Source organism: Mastigoproctus giganteus, chromosome 3 (genome assembly GCF_048544385.1).
Source record: "Mastigoproctus giganteus isolate SK-2022 chromosome 3, ASM4854438v1, whole genome shotgun sequence".
NCBI classification, from domain to species: domain Eukaryota; kingdom Metazoa; phylum Arthropoda; class Arachnida; order Uropygi; family Thelyphonidae; genus Mastigoproctus; species Mastigoproctus giganteus.
This window is the reverse complement of record NC_143577.1, coordinates 207,077,334-207,092,956: the sequence shown is the minus strand read 5'-3', so window position 1 is coordinate 207,092,956 and position 15,623 is coordinate 207,077,334. Positions and strand designations below refer to the sequence as shown.

The following is a 15,623-nucleotide window of genomic DNA, read 5'->3' as shown; positions in this document are numbered from 1 at the left end:
CATTTACCTGAGGAAGTGATGGTGACTGGATTCACCACGGGGCGAAAACAAGCGGTGGTGGCAGTGTCATGCTTTGGGCAATGTTCTGCTGGGATACTCTGGGTCCAGTCATCCATGTGCCAGACAATCTGACGTCTACCACCTAAATGAAATGGCTAATGGGGGAAACTCCAGGCTCCGCTCAGGCAACACACACACACACACACACACACACACACACACACACACACACACACACACACACACACACACACACACACACACCTGAACATCAATGCTGACCAGGTACACCCTTTCATGACAACGGTCTTCCCCTCTGGCGGTGCCATCTTTTAGTAGGATAATGCACCATGCCACACCGCCCAGATTGTTTGAGACTGGTTTGCATAACATGAGGAATATATCCAGGTATTGCCCTGGCCTCCAAATTCCCCAGACATCAATCCCATCGAGCATCTGTGGTTTGTGTTGGAACTGCCAGATACGAGCTGTTTTGGCTGCACATGAAGGATCAACATCATATTAGGTAGGTGGTCATAATGTTTTGGCTCATCGGTGTATGTATTAAGTTAAAACGTTACATTTGTAAAATCTAAGTAGTTATAATAGACAATAAATTTAACTATTTACTAGTTGTACCCAGTGCAACATATGCCATCAGGATCATATCTTAAAGGTTATTAATTAAATATCAACACATTTTATTTATTTATTCATAAATTTCATTATATGATATCGGTGTAGATACACCATAGTTAACCCATAAATTTGACCTATGTAAGTAGTGTAAAAGGCATCATTTTAATTGTATCTCATATTGTGGGATACAGTTAAAATGATGCCTTTTACACTACTTACGTAGGTCAAATTTATGGGTTAACTATGGTGTATATACACCGACATTATATAGTTAATTACCAAAACCCATAAGGATTATGCCTTGTGCATTTCGTTTTCAAAATACATTATTACCACACCCGTTGGCATCTCTCATATTGTGGATATAACTTCGCAACTCTGATGGCTTGTTGCATTACCAGGGTACCTGCCCGCCCACTGATGATGAAGCCCAATAGCTTCGAAACGATTGTATGGGTGGTGGTATCCTCTGAAAATAAATAACAGTGGTCTTCTCTACTAGAGAAGCATTATTTATTTTAAGTAGTGCAATACCAGCTATCTTATTGTGAAGGCACCCACAATATGAGATACAATTAAAACGATGCTTTTTACACTACTTACATAGTTCAAATTTATGGGTTAACTATGGTATATCTACACTGATATTATATAGTTAATTACCAAAACCCATAAGGATTATGCCTTGTGCATTTCATTTTCAGAATAAATTTCATTATAAACAAATAAAAATTTCATTCTTCTCAGATACAACACTTAATAAGTCCATTGATCTAACTCTTGAGAGACCAATATATAGTTGCCTGTGACCGAATACAGGTTTCGGAAGGTATAAGTATATTCTTTCAAAAGCCTGTCCCTGTGACTTGTTGATGGTCATTGAAAATGCTAAATGTTTAGAAAGCTGTCTTCTTCTTTTGAATTTGAAAGGCATATTTGTATTAGATGGAATAAAAGGTATTTGCAGTATGAGAACAGCATCTAAATTCAATCATTTATTACACGAACGCCAGGTGGGCAGGAGCAGCAGTGCATAGCACACGCTTCTTGATTAGACCGGGGTTCGAGCCCATCACCACCAAATACGGAGGATGCGGAAAGGTCAGGGAATGACCACCGCATATCCCCGGAGAAATATGGCCTTAGTTGCTAATGCTCTTAAAAAAAAAACAAAATAATAATAATAATTACGTGAGCCTTTATGATGTGTCATTGTAGATGCATAATTATCAATCTTGTTTCATTGCAGAGATATTAATCTCGATGGCATAAGATTTCGTAGTAACATGATTACAACACCTACTTTCAGTTTTAGCTCGCGAGGGGGGCATTCCTGTCAGTATTAAGTTGTTGAGAAATTCTTCAGGGTATGCCAGGTGTTCACTTGGTTCATTGCTTGCTGTAAACAGTCACTTCTCTGGGAATACGGTCTAACACTTTGTTGTTCAGTTCCAAAGAATTCTCATTTGTAACACAGTATTGCTCTGCCTTTGACTTGTTGAGTTTAACAGTGTTGAAGCTGTCACCATAGAGTTGTTCTACAGGGTCTTGTGTTTGAAAAACAGGCTGTGGGCAAACTTATACTAGCACCACTTCTTCCAACACCTACTTCTAACAGTCTGAAAATTGATTCTCACTTGCTATTGTTCACATATTACATGTAAGTTTCAGTACACGGAATTGGGTACATAGCCTACGTTTCTTTATACAATTGGCAACTGTTAGAGATCTTGAGCCTCGTAGTATCACCGGTAGGACTTGCCTGAAGTCCGCCTAGTAATATAACTTTCCCTCCAAATGACTTGGCTAATTCTGTCAGATCGCGCAGTAATCCTGTACTGCTTGAAAGGTGTGAACATGAGTCATTGGTGCTTCGTCCCACACAATCAGTTTTGATTGTAGAAGTGCCTCAGCTTCCTCTGTGTTTGGCTTTAAATTGCATGTTGAAGTTGCATTCAGAAGCAGAGGTATCTTGAATACAGAGTGAGGAGTTCTGCCTCTTACTAACAGAGTTGCTGCAATACCTGCAAACGCAACAGGAGTAACACTATCTCCCTTGCCTCGCATGGTGTATAGCATAGTTTAAAGAAATGTTTTTCCAGTTCCAGTCAGACCATCTAAAAAAAAAACAGTTATGATTAGTGTTTGACTTATTGTATGTCAAGAATAATGTCAAATGCCATTTTTTGTTCGTTGTTTAATTTTTCTGTATTTGCGATTGCTTTGGCTTGTTCTTCCAAAACATCAAATGATTGACAATGCAGAGTTCCTGTCATCATTTCAACAGCTTGTAGATGCACTTTTCAAAGGCTCAGAGCAGTGGTGGGATTCAGCCGGTTCGCACTGGTTTGGCAGAACCAATACCTAATTTTTTTGTTGAGTTCAGCGAACCGGTTGTTAAAATGGCACTTGTGATCAGGGTTCTCTCTAAGGTGGGCACCTGGGCAGCCACCCAATATGGAAATCACAAATTACATTCCTTACTCTTTTTTAATGTTCATCTACGCAACAGCATATTTCAAGTGCCCGTAGTAATGTTCATTCTGTCCATAGGTGAAAAAAATTAGACAGAACTATGCTTGTAATATTTATTTATTTATTTCTTAAAACTCATTATACCTTTGATGAACTACTACATTTTAGGACAAAACGAACCAATAGAAATATAGATTTCAAGGGTTATCTTATCGCCCATTTCGGAAGCCGTGGAAGAATGTTCTTCCATGTTGGAATCCTTATGCCAGTGTGCACGTGGTAATTAAGGCATTTTTATCATAACTTTCCCGTGACAAACAGGTTTGTCGTACACATTATTCTATCGTATTTAATATGCATAGCCTATGCCATTTATTTATTTAGCAAGAAATTTTCGTTTAGTATCGACAAAATGAAGAAAATGTATGTTCTGACTGATGTTTATCAATGGCATAAGCACAGTGCTTTGTTTATAAAAGTTTATGATATGACCACACGTGGACAGAACCAGTAAAAATATTCAAATATATAGGCACATATAATCCTGCTCTATAATATATTAAAATAAAACATTTTTAAAATTTTTTGCAGTAGCCCTTAAAAGGCAACAGAGTTTGACAGATTTTTTTCAATAAGAAACCAAAATCATAATTGGCCTTGGATGGTACAAAACAGTCACAAGCACAACCACTCCAACTTGAAAAAAGAAGCACATCAATTATTGAAATAAAAAACGATAACAACTCCAAAATTGAAAAAAATCTTCCTGAATGCTGGACAGTGCAACAATATAACAATTTTAAAGAAAAATATGACGGACTGGTAATTTTTAACAAAAAGTTAGGTTGCGAGTATTGTGCAAAATATGACTTTATAAAAGAGAAAAGTGTTCATGTGTCAAAAGAATGGAAATGTTTTCAGATTGAGGCATCAGGGAAAAATAAAGAGGTATACAACAAGCAAGGAAAAAAAATGAAAGAACATTTTTCATCAAAAGCTCATAACATTTGTAAAGAGAACTCAAAACAATGTGAGCAGGATTCAATAACAAAAGTAATAGATACGATGAATGAAAAATATTTAAGTGCTACTTGTAGAATATTTAATACAGTTTACAGCCTAGCAAAAAGATGTAAACCATTTTCAGATATAGAAGATGAGATAGAAGTGCAAATTAAAAATGGATTACATTCTCGTAAAACTGCTGTGAAAGTAGTTGATTTCATTGCAAAGGAAATTAAAAAATAAATATTTAATAAAATTATTGAAAATAATCTGAAAATATGTTTGATTATTGACGAAGCTTCAATGATATCCTGCAAACCAGTTATTATACTTTTCTTAAAAGTTGAGGATTCAGTTACATCACCAACAATTTTCGTTGAACTAGTTGAATTGGAAAAACAAGATGCAGAGACAATATGTTCTTCAGTTATGGAAAGTTTAAATAACGTTGGGCTCACTAAGAACTACCTAGAAAAAAATTTAATAGGATTTTGCTCCAATGGTGCCAGCGTTATGCTTGGGAGAAAATCTGGAGTGAGCACTAGGATTGCAAAAGTGTTTCCAAACATAATAATATGGCACTGTTTAAATCATCGCCTCCATCTTGTTTTAGATGATTCGATAAAGGAAATAAAGCAAGTAAATCATTTTAAAATATTTATTGATAAGATATATACTATTTTTCATCAATCCAATAAGAACCAAACTGAACTTTCCAAAATATCCGAACAACTTGGAATTGAAATTATAAAGATTGGTAGAGTTTTGGGACCAAGAGTTTTGGGCTGCCTGTAGTTTAAGGTCAAACCTAGCTGTGTGACGTGCTTATCCAGCGCTACATCACTATTTTTATTCAAATAAAAAGTACTTAGGTATGGCTGCCTGTCTTGAAAATATATATTTTATAACTGATTTGGCATTGATGATTGATATTTCAAACAAAATTTCTCTTCTTTCAAATGCACTGCAAGCAAGAAATATAGATATAATAAAGGCTGAAAACTCATGATAAGATCTATTGAAGCATTTCAAATTCTTGGAAAGGAAAAGGGTCCATACGAAAAAAAAGTTGATGAATTAATTACTTCAGAAACCTTCAAAAATATAAAATTTGTAGAAAATCATCTTTCCTTTGGAAAGACTTTTAGAAAACATTGTAATGAATTTGAAAAAAAGATTAATGGATTGTGAACATTTAAAAGCAAGTTGTAACCAATTTCAAGATAGGAATAAATTAAAATTTCTCAATTTTTTGGAGCCAGATTACTGGAATTTTGAAGAAGTACTAGTTGGTAGATGACTTTCATCAACCGGTGAAATACCACCACTTTGCTTATTGGAGGCTTGAAGTGGTGAAACCCATGTTTAGTCTCTAGAGCAAAAAAAAAAAGTTCCATGGAAAGCAGCTGAAGAACAATTGCTCGTATTTAATGACATTTTTAATTACCAAATTGATATTAATGATTATCGAGATTTCATGGGAAATGTTTTAAAAAATTCTCAGAATTACGCAATTCCTGAAAGAATTGCGTAATTCTTTCAAAGAGCTAAAAATATTGTCAGAACAATTGTTGTAAGTTCAGCAGAAGCGGGAAGGGGTTTTTCAAAGATGAACATAATATGTTCAGAGAAGAGAAGTCGCCTAACTGTTTCTAATATATCAAACACAATGACTATTAGTCTAATCGGCCTACCTCTAAAGGAATGGGATCCTATTCCTACAGTGAAAAGATGGTTAGGAATAAATCACTCAGCCGATGATGCTCGGATAAAAGCTAAGAAAATTGCAAGTGAGGACCCCACTCAAGAAGCAATATGGAAATATCTTAAATAACAGTTTTATTGTTTTTTGTCAAGTATTAGTCAATATTTTTTCATTAATATTTTAAAACTAACTCTTTCTGATAACATAATCTAGTTTTGTGAACCTCTTTTATTGTTCTTATTTAAGTATTAACTGCATGAAATAATAAATTACCTTTCGGTATATAATTTTTTTTATAATTAGAATGGTCATTAGGGCAGCGAACCGGTTGTTGAATTATTTGAATCCCATCACTGGCTCACACCATAATTTTTCAACATTTTTTTCATTTCTGCAAGAGCATAGAGAGGGCCAGTTTCTTCAGAATAATGTCTTATGAAATCTTCACTAATGTTCCGGCTTAGTTTTTCCCATAGTTCAGGTTCTCCAAATCCACATGTCATTACAAACAACAACCATATATAACTTGGTGTACGTGCGTCGATTGCCTCGGAAAGTGTGTTGTGCCATATCCTGTCTCCTTTCAAAAGTCCATGTTCTCTGCAAGCATGCTGAAATGTTTCACAGAGTTGTCCACTGACTGTTCGCAAATGCTCAAAACTAGTAACTCTTGTAAGAAGCATGCGCAGATAGCAGCACTCGCTGTCTTGAACACACAACAGGCATACGTCCAATAACACCATCTCCACCTCTTTGTCTACGTTTCCATTTGCCTGATTTTTTTCTCAAATATATAGTACTTTGGTATCTCTGTGTAATTTAATAGTGTTGCTTGCACATCTGTTCTGTTTAATTCAAATCATGCCTCAAGCATGGTCTTAGACATTTCCCGCTGCAAGTCCTCCTCTTCTCTGCCCTCTTGGAAGATCACTGGCTGTTGATTAGGTAAGTGCATTGCCAATCTTATAATGGAGTGTGACTTCACCAACATTGGAAAGTCACAATCAAATGCCACATTGCTTCAGGTGCACTAAAGTACCGTCCATCTAAGAAAGCTTGACTCTCATCAAAGATCAAACTACCATTGGTACCTTCCCTCTGTAATCATACAGATGTCACATCATGACCTTTATAAATGTATTTATAGAGGTACTCTACACTCTTCATGGAGGCACACACACTTCCATATTAATATGGACATTGAATTTCTTCAACAACCATGGATTATAAGGTACAATCCATCTATTGTCCACACCATACTTTTCTACTTTAACAGCAGGTCCTTCTCTTATATATCAGATAGCCGTTAACATTCTCTTCTGTTGTATCTATGAACTCTTTTGGAAATCCCTTACTGCATACACCTTCTTTCATGCACAGAAATTGTGCATTGAGTGCACTGAAGGGACCATGTAGTGTGCGATTTCATGACGATTTCAAACCTTGGATTTATTTTTAAGCATGGTAGCTCTGCACTTGCAACTCTGTCAATGTCATCCTTTGTGTGTATTTTAGAATTTGTAGACAGAGTGAGGAGTATATGCGCATGTGGTTGTCCATGTTTCTGGAACTCTATCACGTAGATAAAGGCTATCACAGTACCAAAAAGATTCCTCTTGAGAATGCCGTCAAGCAGTTCTGCAAGTTTTATTTTGAACACTCGCACAGTTATGTCTGGTTTGTGTTCAGGTTGTTGCTTCTCTTTCATTGAATTCATAATCTCAGGCCAGGCAGGACTGAAAATAAATGTGACGAATAGATCAGGTCTCCCAAACTTTCATACAATTGCCATTGCATCTTGACAGTTTTGTTGCATGTACCTTGGGCTGCCTTGGAAAGTCGAAGGCAGAATTACCATCTTCCCTGCTTTCAAGTCTCTTGGTTCTGAGCTCTTGCTTCTACTGCATCCAATAGTCCATGGTACATTTCTACTTATAGATCTTTCTGATTATGGTGTAAATAGTTTAATTTAGATCCTTCAGTCTTCATATAGGCATCTACAATGTATTGCTGAAATAATTTCCCACTGCTATGAATTAGGCTAAAACCAGGTCTCAATGTAAGTCTATAAACAAAGAACTGTAACTGTGTTACTCTAATACGTTTTGTGGTTCTCTTTTCTGCATGTTGTAGTTTCTCGTGCCAACCACACTCTCCACATGGGAATAGCAATGGATACACCACAGGGTCTCCATTCTTGTTTAGCAGTGATATAATTCTACAGCAGTCGCCTGTGGGATATATGCATAATTTTCTATTTGCAGGTGATTCCCCGTCTTCTCCAACAAATATTGCAGCAACCTCCGTTTTGGACGTAGGTGCATTATATCATCTATTATATCATCTCTTATAAAGTCTGGGTCTTCTATAAATGCCATGCGCACATTCATTATTTCGGCCATACACCCTTGGTTTGATTGTTTTTCAAGCCATTTTGTTGTTGATTTAGCAGAATAAAAAATATAAAGTTGTCCATATCCTGGCTTATTTGCCCTGTTTGGATATAGTGGCGAGACCAAATGGTAAATCTGGCCATGTATTCTAAAACAGTATGGACCATTTCCACGCTGTGATTTAATATCTGCACCCATTGATGCAAACACAAATGCTGAGATGTACCTTGTGTGTGTTCTCTGTAGTTATTTGCTTCACATGTATCCCCTGTAAGCAGCTCTCATAATAGAGTAGGTGTCTCAGACAGTGGGTTGAGTGAAACCTTTCCATCATGATAGCATTTAGTGTATTTATCTCATGTCCCCAATACCTTACATTGCAATACTCACAGTGTAACACATATTTCCTGTCATGCTCTTCCACATTAATTACAGCTTATAGATTATTCACATCCAGTACTTCTATTTGATTAGTCCTACGGTGTTTCACACATCTTCTCATTTCCAATCTTGCTTCTCTTTCTTCAACGTTTTCTGTCCATCTGCGTAGTCGTAGAGTCTCGTTTAGGTTTCTTAGTCTATTAGATCTATTCTCTAATGTTTTATTAGCATTTATTCTATGGTTTCTCAAAGTTCTTACACACTGTTCAGCCATTTTTATACTTCTTAAAACTTAAATTGATTATGCTAATAAGTTCAGCTTTTTTTCTGAGTAAAGACAGATAAAATAAACAGTCAAAATAGCAGTTACCTTTCAGGCATAGCTTTTCTTTCTTCAGTCGAAAAACGTTAGAACAAAAATTAATAATAAAAAAAAAATTAAAAAAAAGCCTGGTGCAGTGGTCATGCAAGGTGAACGGGTGCTGGCAACAATTAGCAGTTGGTGCCAGCTACTAATTGTTGGGCAGCATACCTAAGTGTTTTATATATATAGATTGCCACCCATGTGGTTCGAACTCTCACACTAGCTATCTAAGCAAAATCACTGATTCTAAAAGCTCCACAAATATTACTGTCATAAGTTATGATCTACATGACAAGTTAAATTATTAACTTGTCATGTAGATGACAAGTTACTGCTGTAAAATTTATAGTTATAATCTTTTGCTGATACTGATTACACCGTTACAAGTTATGTAGAAACTTCCAGTATCTGCTATATCGATATGAAAACGATGGCAGCAGATTCAAATGCTACTGTCGATATAATGCTGGCAAAAATCAACTGTGGTTTTCTATGCAATTACAAGGCCAAGTGAAGAATAAATGCACCATATTAATCAGAAAACACTAAAAATATTATACTACTAAATTTAAATCACAAGTTATTCAAAAACAATAATTTCAAATCAATAAATAAAAAACGTTAACAGCGGCTTTGAACACGTCTGGCTCCCACTAGCCTCATCAGCAGACTTTTGTTAGGTTTTGTTGGCCTTTACTAATCATGATGCACTATCGCCCATCTCCCATCTAGACTTGTGACAAGAGTATGGAAAGTGAATTGTTTCCTCCTATGGAGAATGTTACTAATAGATATTATGCCATTTGTCGTGTGATATAGTTGATATCAGTGTATCTGGTTTTCACTAATCATTACTGAGATATAGGTATCTTCCAATTCAGCTAATGAGAAGTCAATACCCTTGCCAAGAATTTTAAGAAAAAAAAAAAAACAAACAAACAAAGTTCATTGCATGGCATTTTAAATCAAAAAGAATAAATTTACCATTTCAATTTTAGAACCAACTTACCACAATGATAGAGGTAAAAATAATGATTAAAACTGCTACATTCTGTATAGAGATAAATATCCGGGATGCCAATTAAGGGTTTATCAAAGGAACCGGCTTCTGATGTGCGCTGTGTACTGCTGCTATTGATGTTGCTAATGGGTTGCTGCTTTTCCATATTTTATTGTACATGGTTGAAGGTTGAGAAGATACACCTGTTGACAACTGACTTTTATTTCTGTAGATTGGATTTTTTTAGTTTCCCTAACCTATTTAATGAACCTGCTACATATGGTTATTTTAGGAAAATGGAGATAACATTTTTGTTTTTAGTTTTAATCCTGTCAAAAACTGCCTGTTGTCGCTGATCATACGTTGCTGTGTCTGCATCAAGCTATTAATGGAGTTGACCATGTAAAAATGATGAACAATGAGCTGCACATCATTGTATATGATGTATAATGCTCATCTGATAGGAGTGAATATTTTTATTTTACTTTTTTGGCTGAGGCAAAAGCCTGGATTCCTTGCATCTTTTGACCTTTATTAATACTACCACATTTTAACTTGGTTTAAACAAGCAGGAGCTAATGGTATCCTATTTTTGGAAACTTTTCTTGAAACTAAAGGAAAATCATTTGGAAAAAAAAAATGGCTTGGACTCAAGCCTCACAGCAAATACAATATGCTTGCTGGTTTCCAAAAAAGATACATCACTAGTAAAAAGGTCTATTGAGAATCATCTATGATTAACAACAAAAGAACACGAAAAACTGTGTGCAAGACTTCATCTACAACTGTCACACTTGTGATGGCTTTAATGCAGAAAATGAAGCAGAAATTTCTTAAAATGTTTACTAGACAAAACATTTGCATTCAAAAGTGAGCAGGGCACTGGAGCAAGAAGAGCAAAGAAAAAAAAGTAACAGTATACTGTTAGGAGCTACTGCAGGTGGCTCAGAAAAAGTCCCAATACTCAAAATTGGTAAATCAGAAAGGGCAAGATATTTTAAGGGTGTTAAAATTATGATAGTTTATCAACAGAATAAAAAATTGTGAACAACTACAGAACTTTAAAAAAAGTGGTTGATAAAATCTGATATAAAATCAGTGTGAAAAATATGTTTTCTTTATCCAGTTCACACTGTTAGAATGAATTTAAAATTTACAAGTGTAGTATTTTTTCTTTCCAAAAATCACACTAAAAGATCTAAACAACTGATGGATTAGGGAGTGTGCTATAATTTAATACTTTTATCAGCACATGCTATTATATAAATGAAATGGGCAAGAATGGTGGCTTTATTAATTTGAACCTTCTATAAGTATGCAGGATGATTAACAGAGATTGGTGAGAATATTCAGCTAAACCAATTATGGATGGTTTTAGAACAGTGCCTTTAAACACAAAGATTCAGAGCATTCACAAAATCCAATAATTGATTGTGTTAGGCATCTGAATTTCCCAACTGTACTTTAGATGAGTTTAGTGACTTTGAACAATACCAATAATATCAATTTAAAATCAATGTTTTAAATATGCACTTACTTTTCTGCATCAAGCCTTCTTCTTCGACATAAATTTAAAGCAGTTTGTCGTACTAGTGTACCTAAAGTACGTCTGCTAACAACCATCCCATCAACCAGTGGCAAAGCCAAACTCATTCTGAAAGAAAAGTGTAAACAATGTATGCATAGTTCGTTTGATTAGTAAGGCAAATAATTTTGAAATGCTATGGAATTATGAATAGCAATATAACCTATAAACAGTATAATTTTACATAAGCCTCATAATATTAAAAATTATTTTAATCTTCAGATATTATAAATACCAGGGCAGTAAGTAATGATGTCACTACACGAACTATGATAAACAGATGGTATGCACATCAGTGTCCAAAATTAAAATTTTTTTTAAATTTAGGAAAACCGCAAACACCAACGGTATTAGAACCTATAGTATTTAGTACCATATGTGGGTTGAAGAGTGAGAAGACAGAACAAGATACCTGTTGACATTAGACTTGAATTTTTGTAGATTGTAATTTTCAGGAAATACATATGAAGGAAGGTTGTTCCAGAAAGCTGAAGTTGAAGAGATAAATAAGAAAGAATAAAAGCTGGATCTGTCAGTGTGAAGTTGAACAATAAATGAATGCTGACAGGTTGTGACACATGTTTGGACTGGTTTGAAAGAGCCTGAAGGAATTATAGAAGCCAATTCAGAAGAACAGTGCCCATGGTAGTATCTATAGAAAAGGCATGCAGCAGAAACAGAATATCTATGAGGTAGAGAGTGGAAAGACTTTGTAAGAGATATGTCATTAATTAACTTGACTGCATCATTTGCATGTAGTCTAAAAGGCTGAGAGGAGTTTTGAGGGCATCGCCCTAGATGTAGGAATAATATTCCATGGCAAGGCAGATTTAAGATTTCTAGAGTGAGTAATAGAATTATTTAGAAGAAAAGTAATGCAGAGAGTGAAAGAGAAAACCGATTATTTAGATGCAGAGAAAGAAATATTTGTGATGTGCATATTCCAAGAGAGATTTGAAGTAAAGGTAATCCCTAACACAGATACGTGAGCTTGTCTGGAAATCCGAGCATCATCAAAGACAATCATAGGAGCAGTAGACTATTTTTCATGAAATATATGATGGACTAAGTTTTAGAATGATTGAAATTAATTAAGTTATATTTGCCCTACTGGATATGAACATTTAAGGAATTGGTGGGGGATAATCAACAAAATGAAACTGTTTATGCAGGGCAAGATTCCTCAGACTGGAAGGAGGAATGTAATGTGCTATCATCAGAAAAACTATGGGTAGGATTTCCATTTAGTGGAAGAAGGTCATTAACATACAAGAGGAAGAGTAGGAGAAAAAAATGAACCTTGGAGAACACCAGCATTAGTGGCAAAGTTATAAAACAGCCATCTATCATCACCTGCAGTGAGCAGTCAGAGAAAACTGGATACCCAATTGAAAAAAAAAGTCATCAATCCATGAGATGGAAGACAGTTTAGAAGACCTTTATGCCAAACATGATCAAGCCTTAGAAATGCTATAAAATTGCATTAGTAGAGTCATTATTGCTAAGCAAGTATATCCTTGTTCTGTTGTTGTTGACAACAGAACAAAGATATACTGTTCTGTTGTCAACAATCTCGAGTCCCAACATATACGGAAATGATTCATGTGTAAGTGATCATGCACAAAGATATACTTATAAGACTCTTTAAAGCCAACTTTCTGACAATAAAGTAGCAATGGTGTTGATGTAGTAGTAATCGAGGCATGTGATACAAGAAAGCAAGCTTATATAGCATCAGACCAAAAAAAAAAAAATAAATAAATAAATAAAAAACCATTTCACACATCCATTCCCTCTAAACGTTTGTCCAGTTCCTCCTTGAATTTATTTAAGCTATCAACTTCCACGACAGATCGAAGTTTGTTCCTGCAATCAAATACCTGCTGGCTAAAGGCAAATTTCTGCACATCTATTCTACAACTGTCTTTCCTCAATTTGAATTATGATCCCCTCAGGTCCATAATCTGAGCAAAAAGAAGAATCCCATCAGAATTGAGCCTGCTCAACCCATTCAAATCCCTATACACCTCAATCAGATCACTGTGCAGGTGCCTAGACTCCAGACGCTGCAATTAGCAGAACTTAAGACTTTCTTGGTAAGACCACCCTTTCGTTCCCCTCACCAATCTTGTTGCCCTATTCTGTACTCGCTCAAGTAACTCTACATCCTTCCTAAAATGAGGCCTCTAGACCTGTACACAGTACTCAAGGCATGGACTGACCATTGCCTTATACAAAGGGATAATCACCTCATTTTCCCTAATAGCAAAATTCCTGTATATCATTGAAAATTTCATATTTGACTGCACAATTACTCCCAGGTCTTTTTCATTTTTTACCATCCTAAATGTGGTACCACACAGTTGGTACGTTTCTCTGGGGTTACAGTCGGTCCTCGTATAACAAGTGTTTACATTACACGAATTCGATCATACACGATTCGCCTTTGTGTTTACAAGAAATGGCAGTCGAACGCGGAATCACCCCAACCGAACGCAACACGATAGGAATGAAGAAGATTCTGAAAATGTATTTATGTGTTTTATATCAGTGAAGGGGAAACACATTTCACCATAATAACGTAAATACCAACACAATTCCAGCTATCGGTATAATCGCAAATGCAATTAGATCGAGTTTACTACCAGTTTATAACAGATTCCACTAGCAGAAATGCAACTGGAAATTGTTTTTATTGTTTTATGGTAGTAACCCCCAGAAATGTGCTTTAGTAAAATGTGAGGTGTTAATAGTGTGTCTCTGCCTTTACGGTGTTGTTTATTCAGTTGCTACACGCGCGCGCAGCTTTGTTTATGTGTATCAAGCATGCCTCCTCATTTTGTAATTGTGCTTTATTCCCTAAAAATGAGTAAAATACTTAAAAGGTGTGAAAAGGAAGCATCTTGGTAAAGACACTGCAGATTCAGAGAGAAAAACAAAAGCAATATCGATAAACAGAGGCGGACTGGCTCAAAAATTCTTACCCGGGAAAATTTATAGTGGCCTCATACCACGGTTTATGGCCAAAATCACACAGGCCTCCGGCCCACCGGGATTTCCCGGGTAAGGCTTATGGCCAGTCCGCCTCTGTCGAAAGAGAAAAAAATATGAAATTGTGAAATGCGTCGAGCGAAATGAAAGACCATGTGATATTGCATGTGCTACAGACCTAAATGAGGCAACGCCGAGAATTACAAAGAATGCGGAGAAAATAAAAACAACTTTCATAGCGGGAACAACTCAAAGTGTAATTAAAATCCATTAGATTAAGACACAAGAATTGGAAGAGATGGAACGGCTGTCATCTGTTTGGATAGAAAATCAAACAAAAAACAAGTTTGCTTACGATAGAAGCAAAAGCATTAGCAATATTTATTACGTAATAGTCGTAATAAAATACGTAAGTATTTTATTACGACTATTACGTAATAAAATATTGCATAGTAATTGCATAGTAATAGTCGTAATAAAATACGTAAGTATTTTATTACGACTATTTTATTTAATATAATAAATTTTTTACGAATAAAATACATATTTTATTCGTAAAAATACTTTTTTATATTAAAAATACTAAAAATACTTTATTATAATATAATAAATAATATTTATTATTTATTATATTATAATAAAAATATATTATATTTTTTATTACATATTTTAATCGTTATAAAATACGTGAGTATTTTATAACGATTAAAATTACCCGATTATTTATTGTGTTTGGTAATGTTTTGGTTCCAAATGTGTGTTCAATCTTGGGTGGTCGGCACCTAACCCCACTTTTCCCATAGGGCCTGTTGTTTATATTGCATGATTTTGCATTGCACGAGGGTTTCTAGGAACACAACTATCGTGCTATACAAGGACAGACTGTACTTCACAAATGCAGTACTTTGCATTTGTCAAGGTTAAACTTCAGTTGCCACTTCTCAGCCCATCTGCCCAAATTTTCTAGATCCTGTTGCAGTAGCACACTGCCATTACTGTCATTAACAACCCTGCCAACCTTTGCAGGGTTGGCAGGGTTGTTATCATCTGTAAACTTCAACATTAAGCCAGATATCCCTTCATCA

The 15,623-nt window shown here is 35.4% G+C and overlaps 1 protein-coding gene across 1 annotated transcript in view; it reads right to left on the bottom strand.

The window, feature by feature from the left end:
- The window catches only part of LOC150088630 (ral GTPase-activating protein subunit beta), a 522,786-nt gene that overhangs the window by 15,037 nt on the left and 492,126 nt on the right, over window positions 1-15,623 (bottom strand). Inside the window, exon 28 of the mRNA XM_090369596.1 lies at window positions 11,500-11,616. Within this exon, the coding sequence (XP_090225722.1) occupies window positions 11,500-11,616 (117 nt within the window). The remainder of the gene's footprint in view (window positions 1-11,499; window positions 11,617-15,623) is intronic.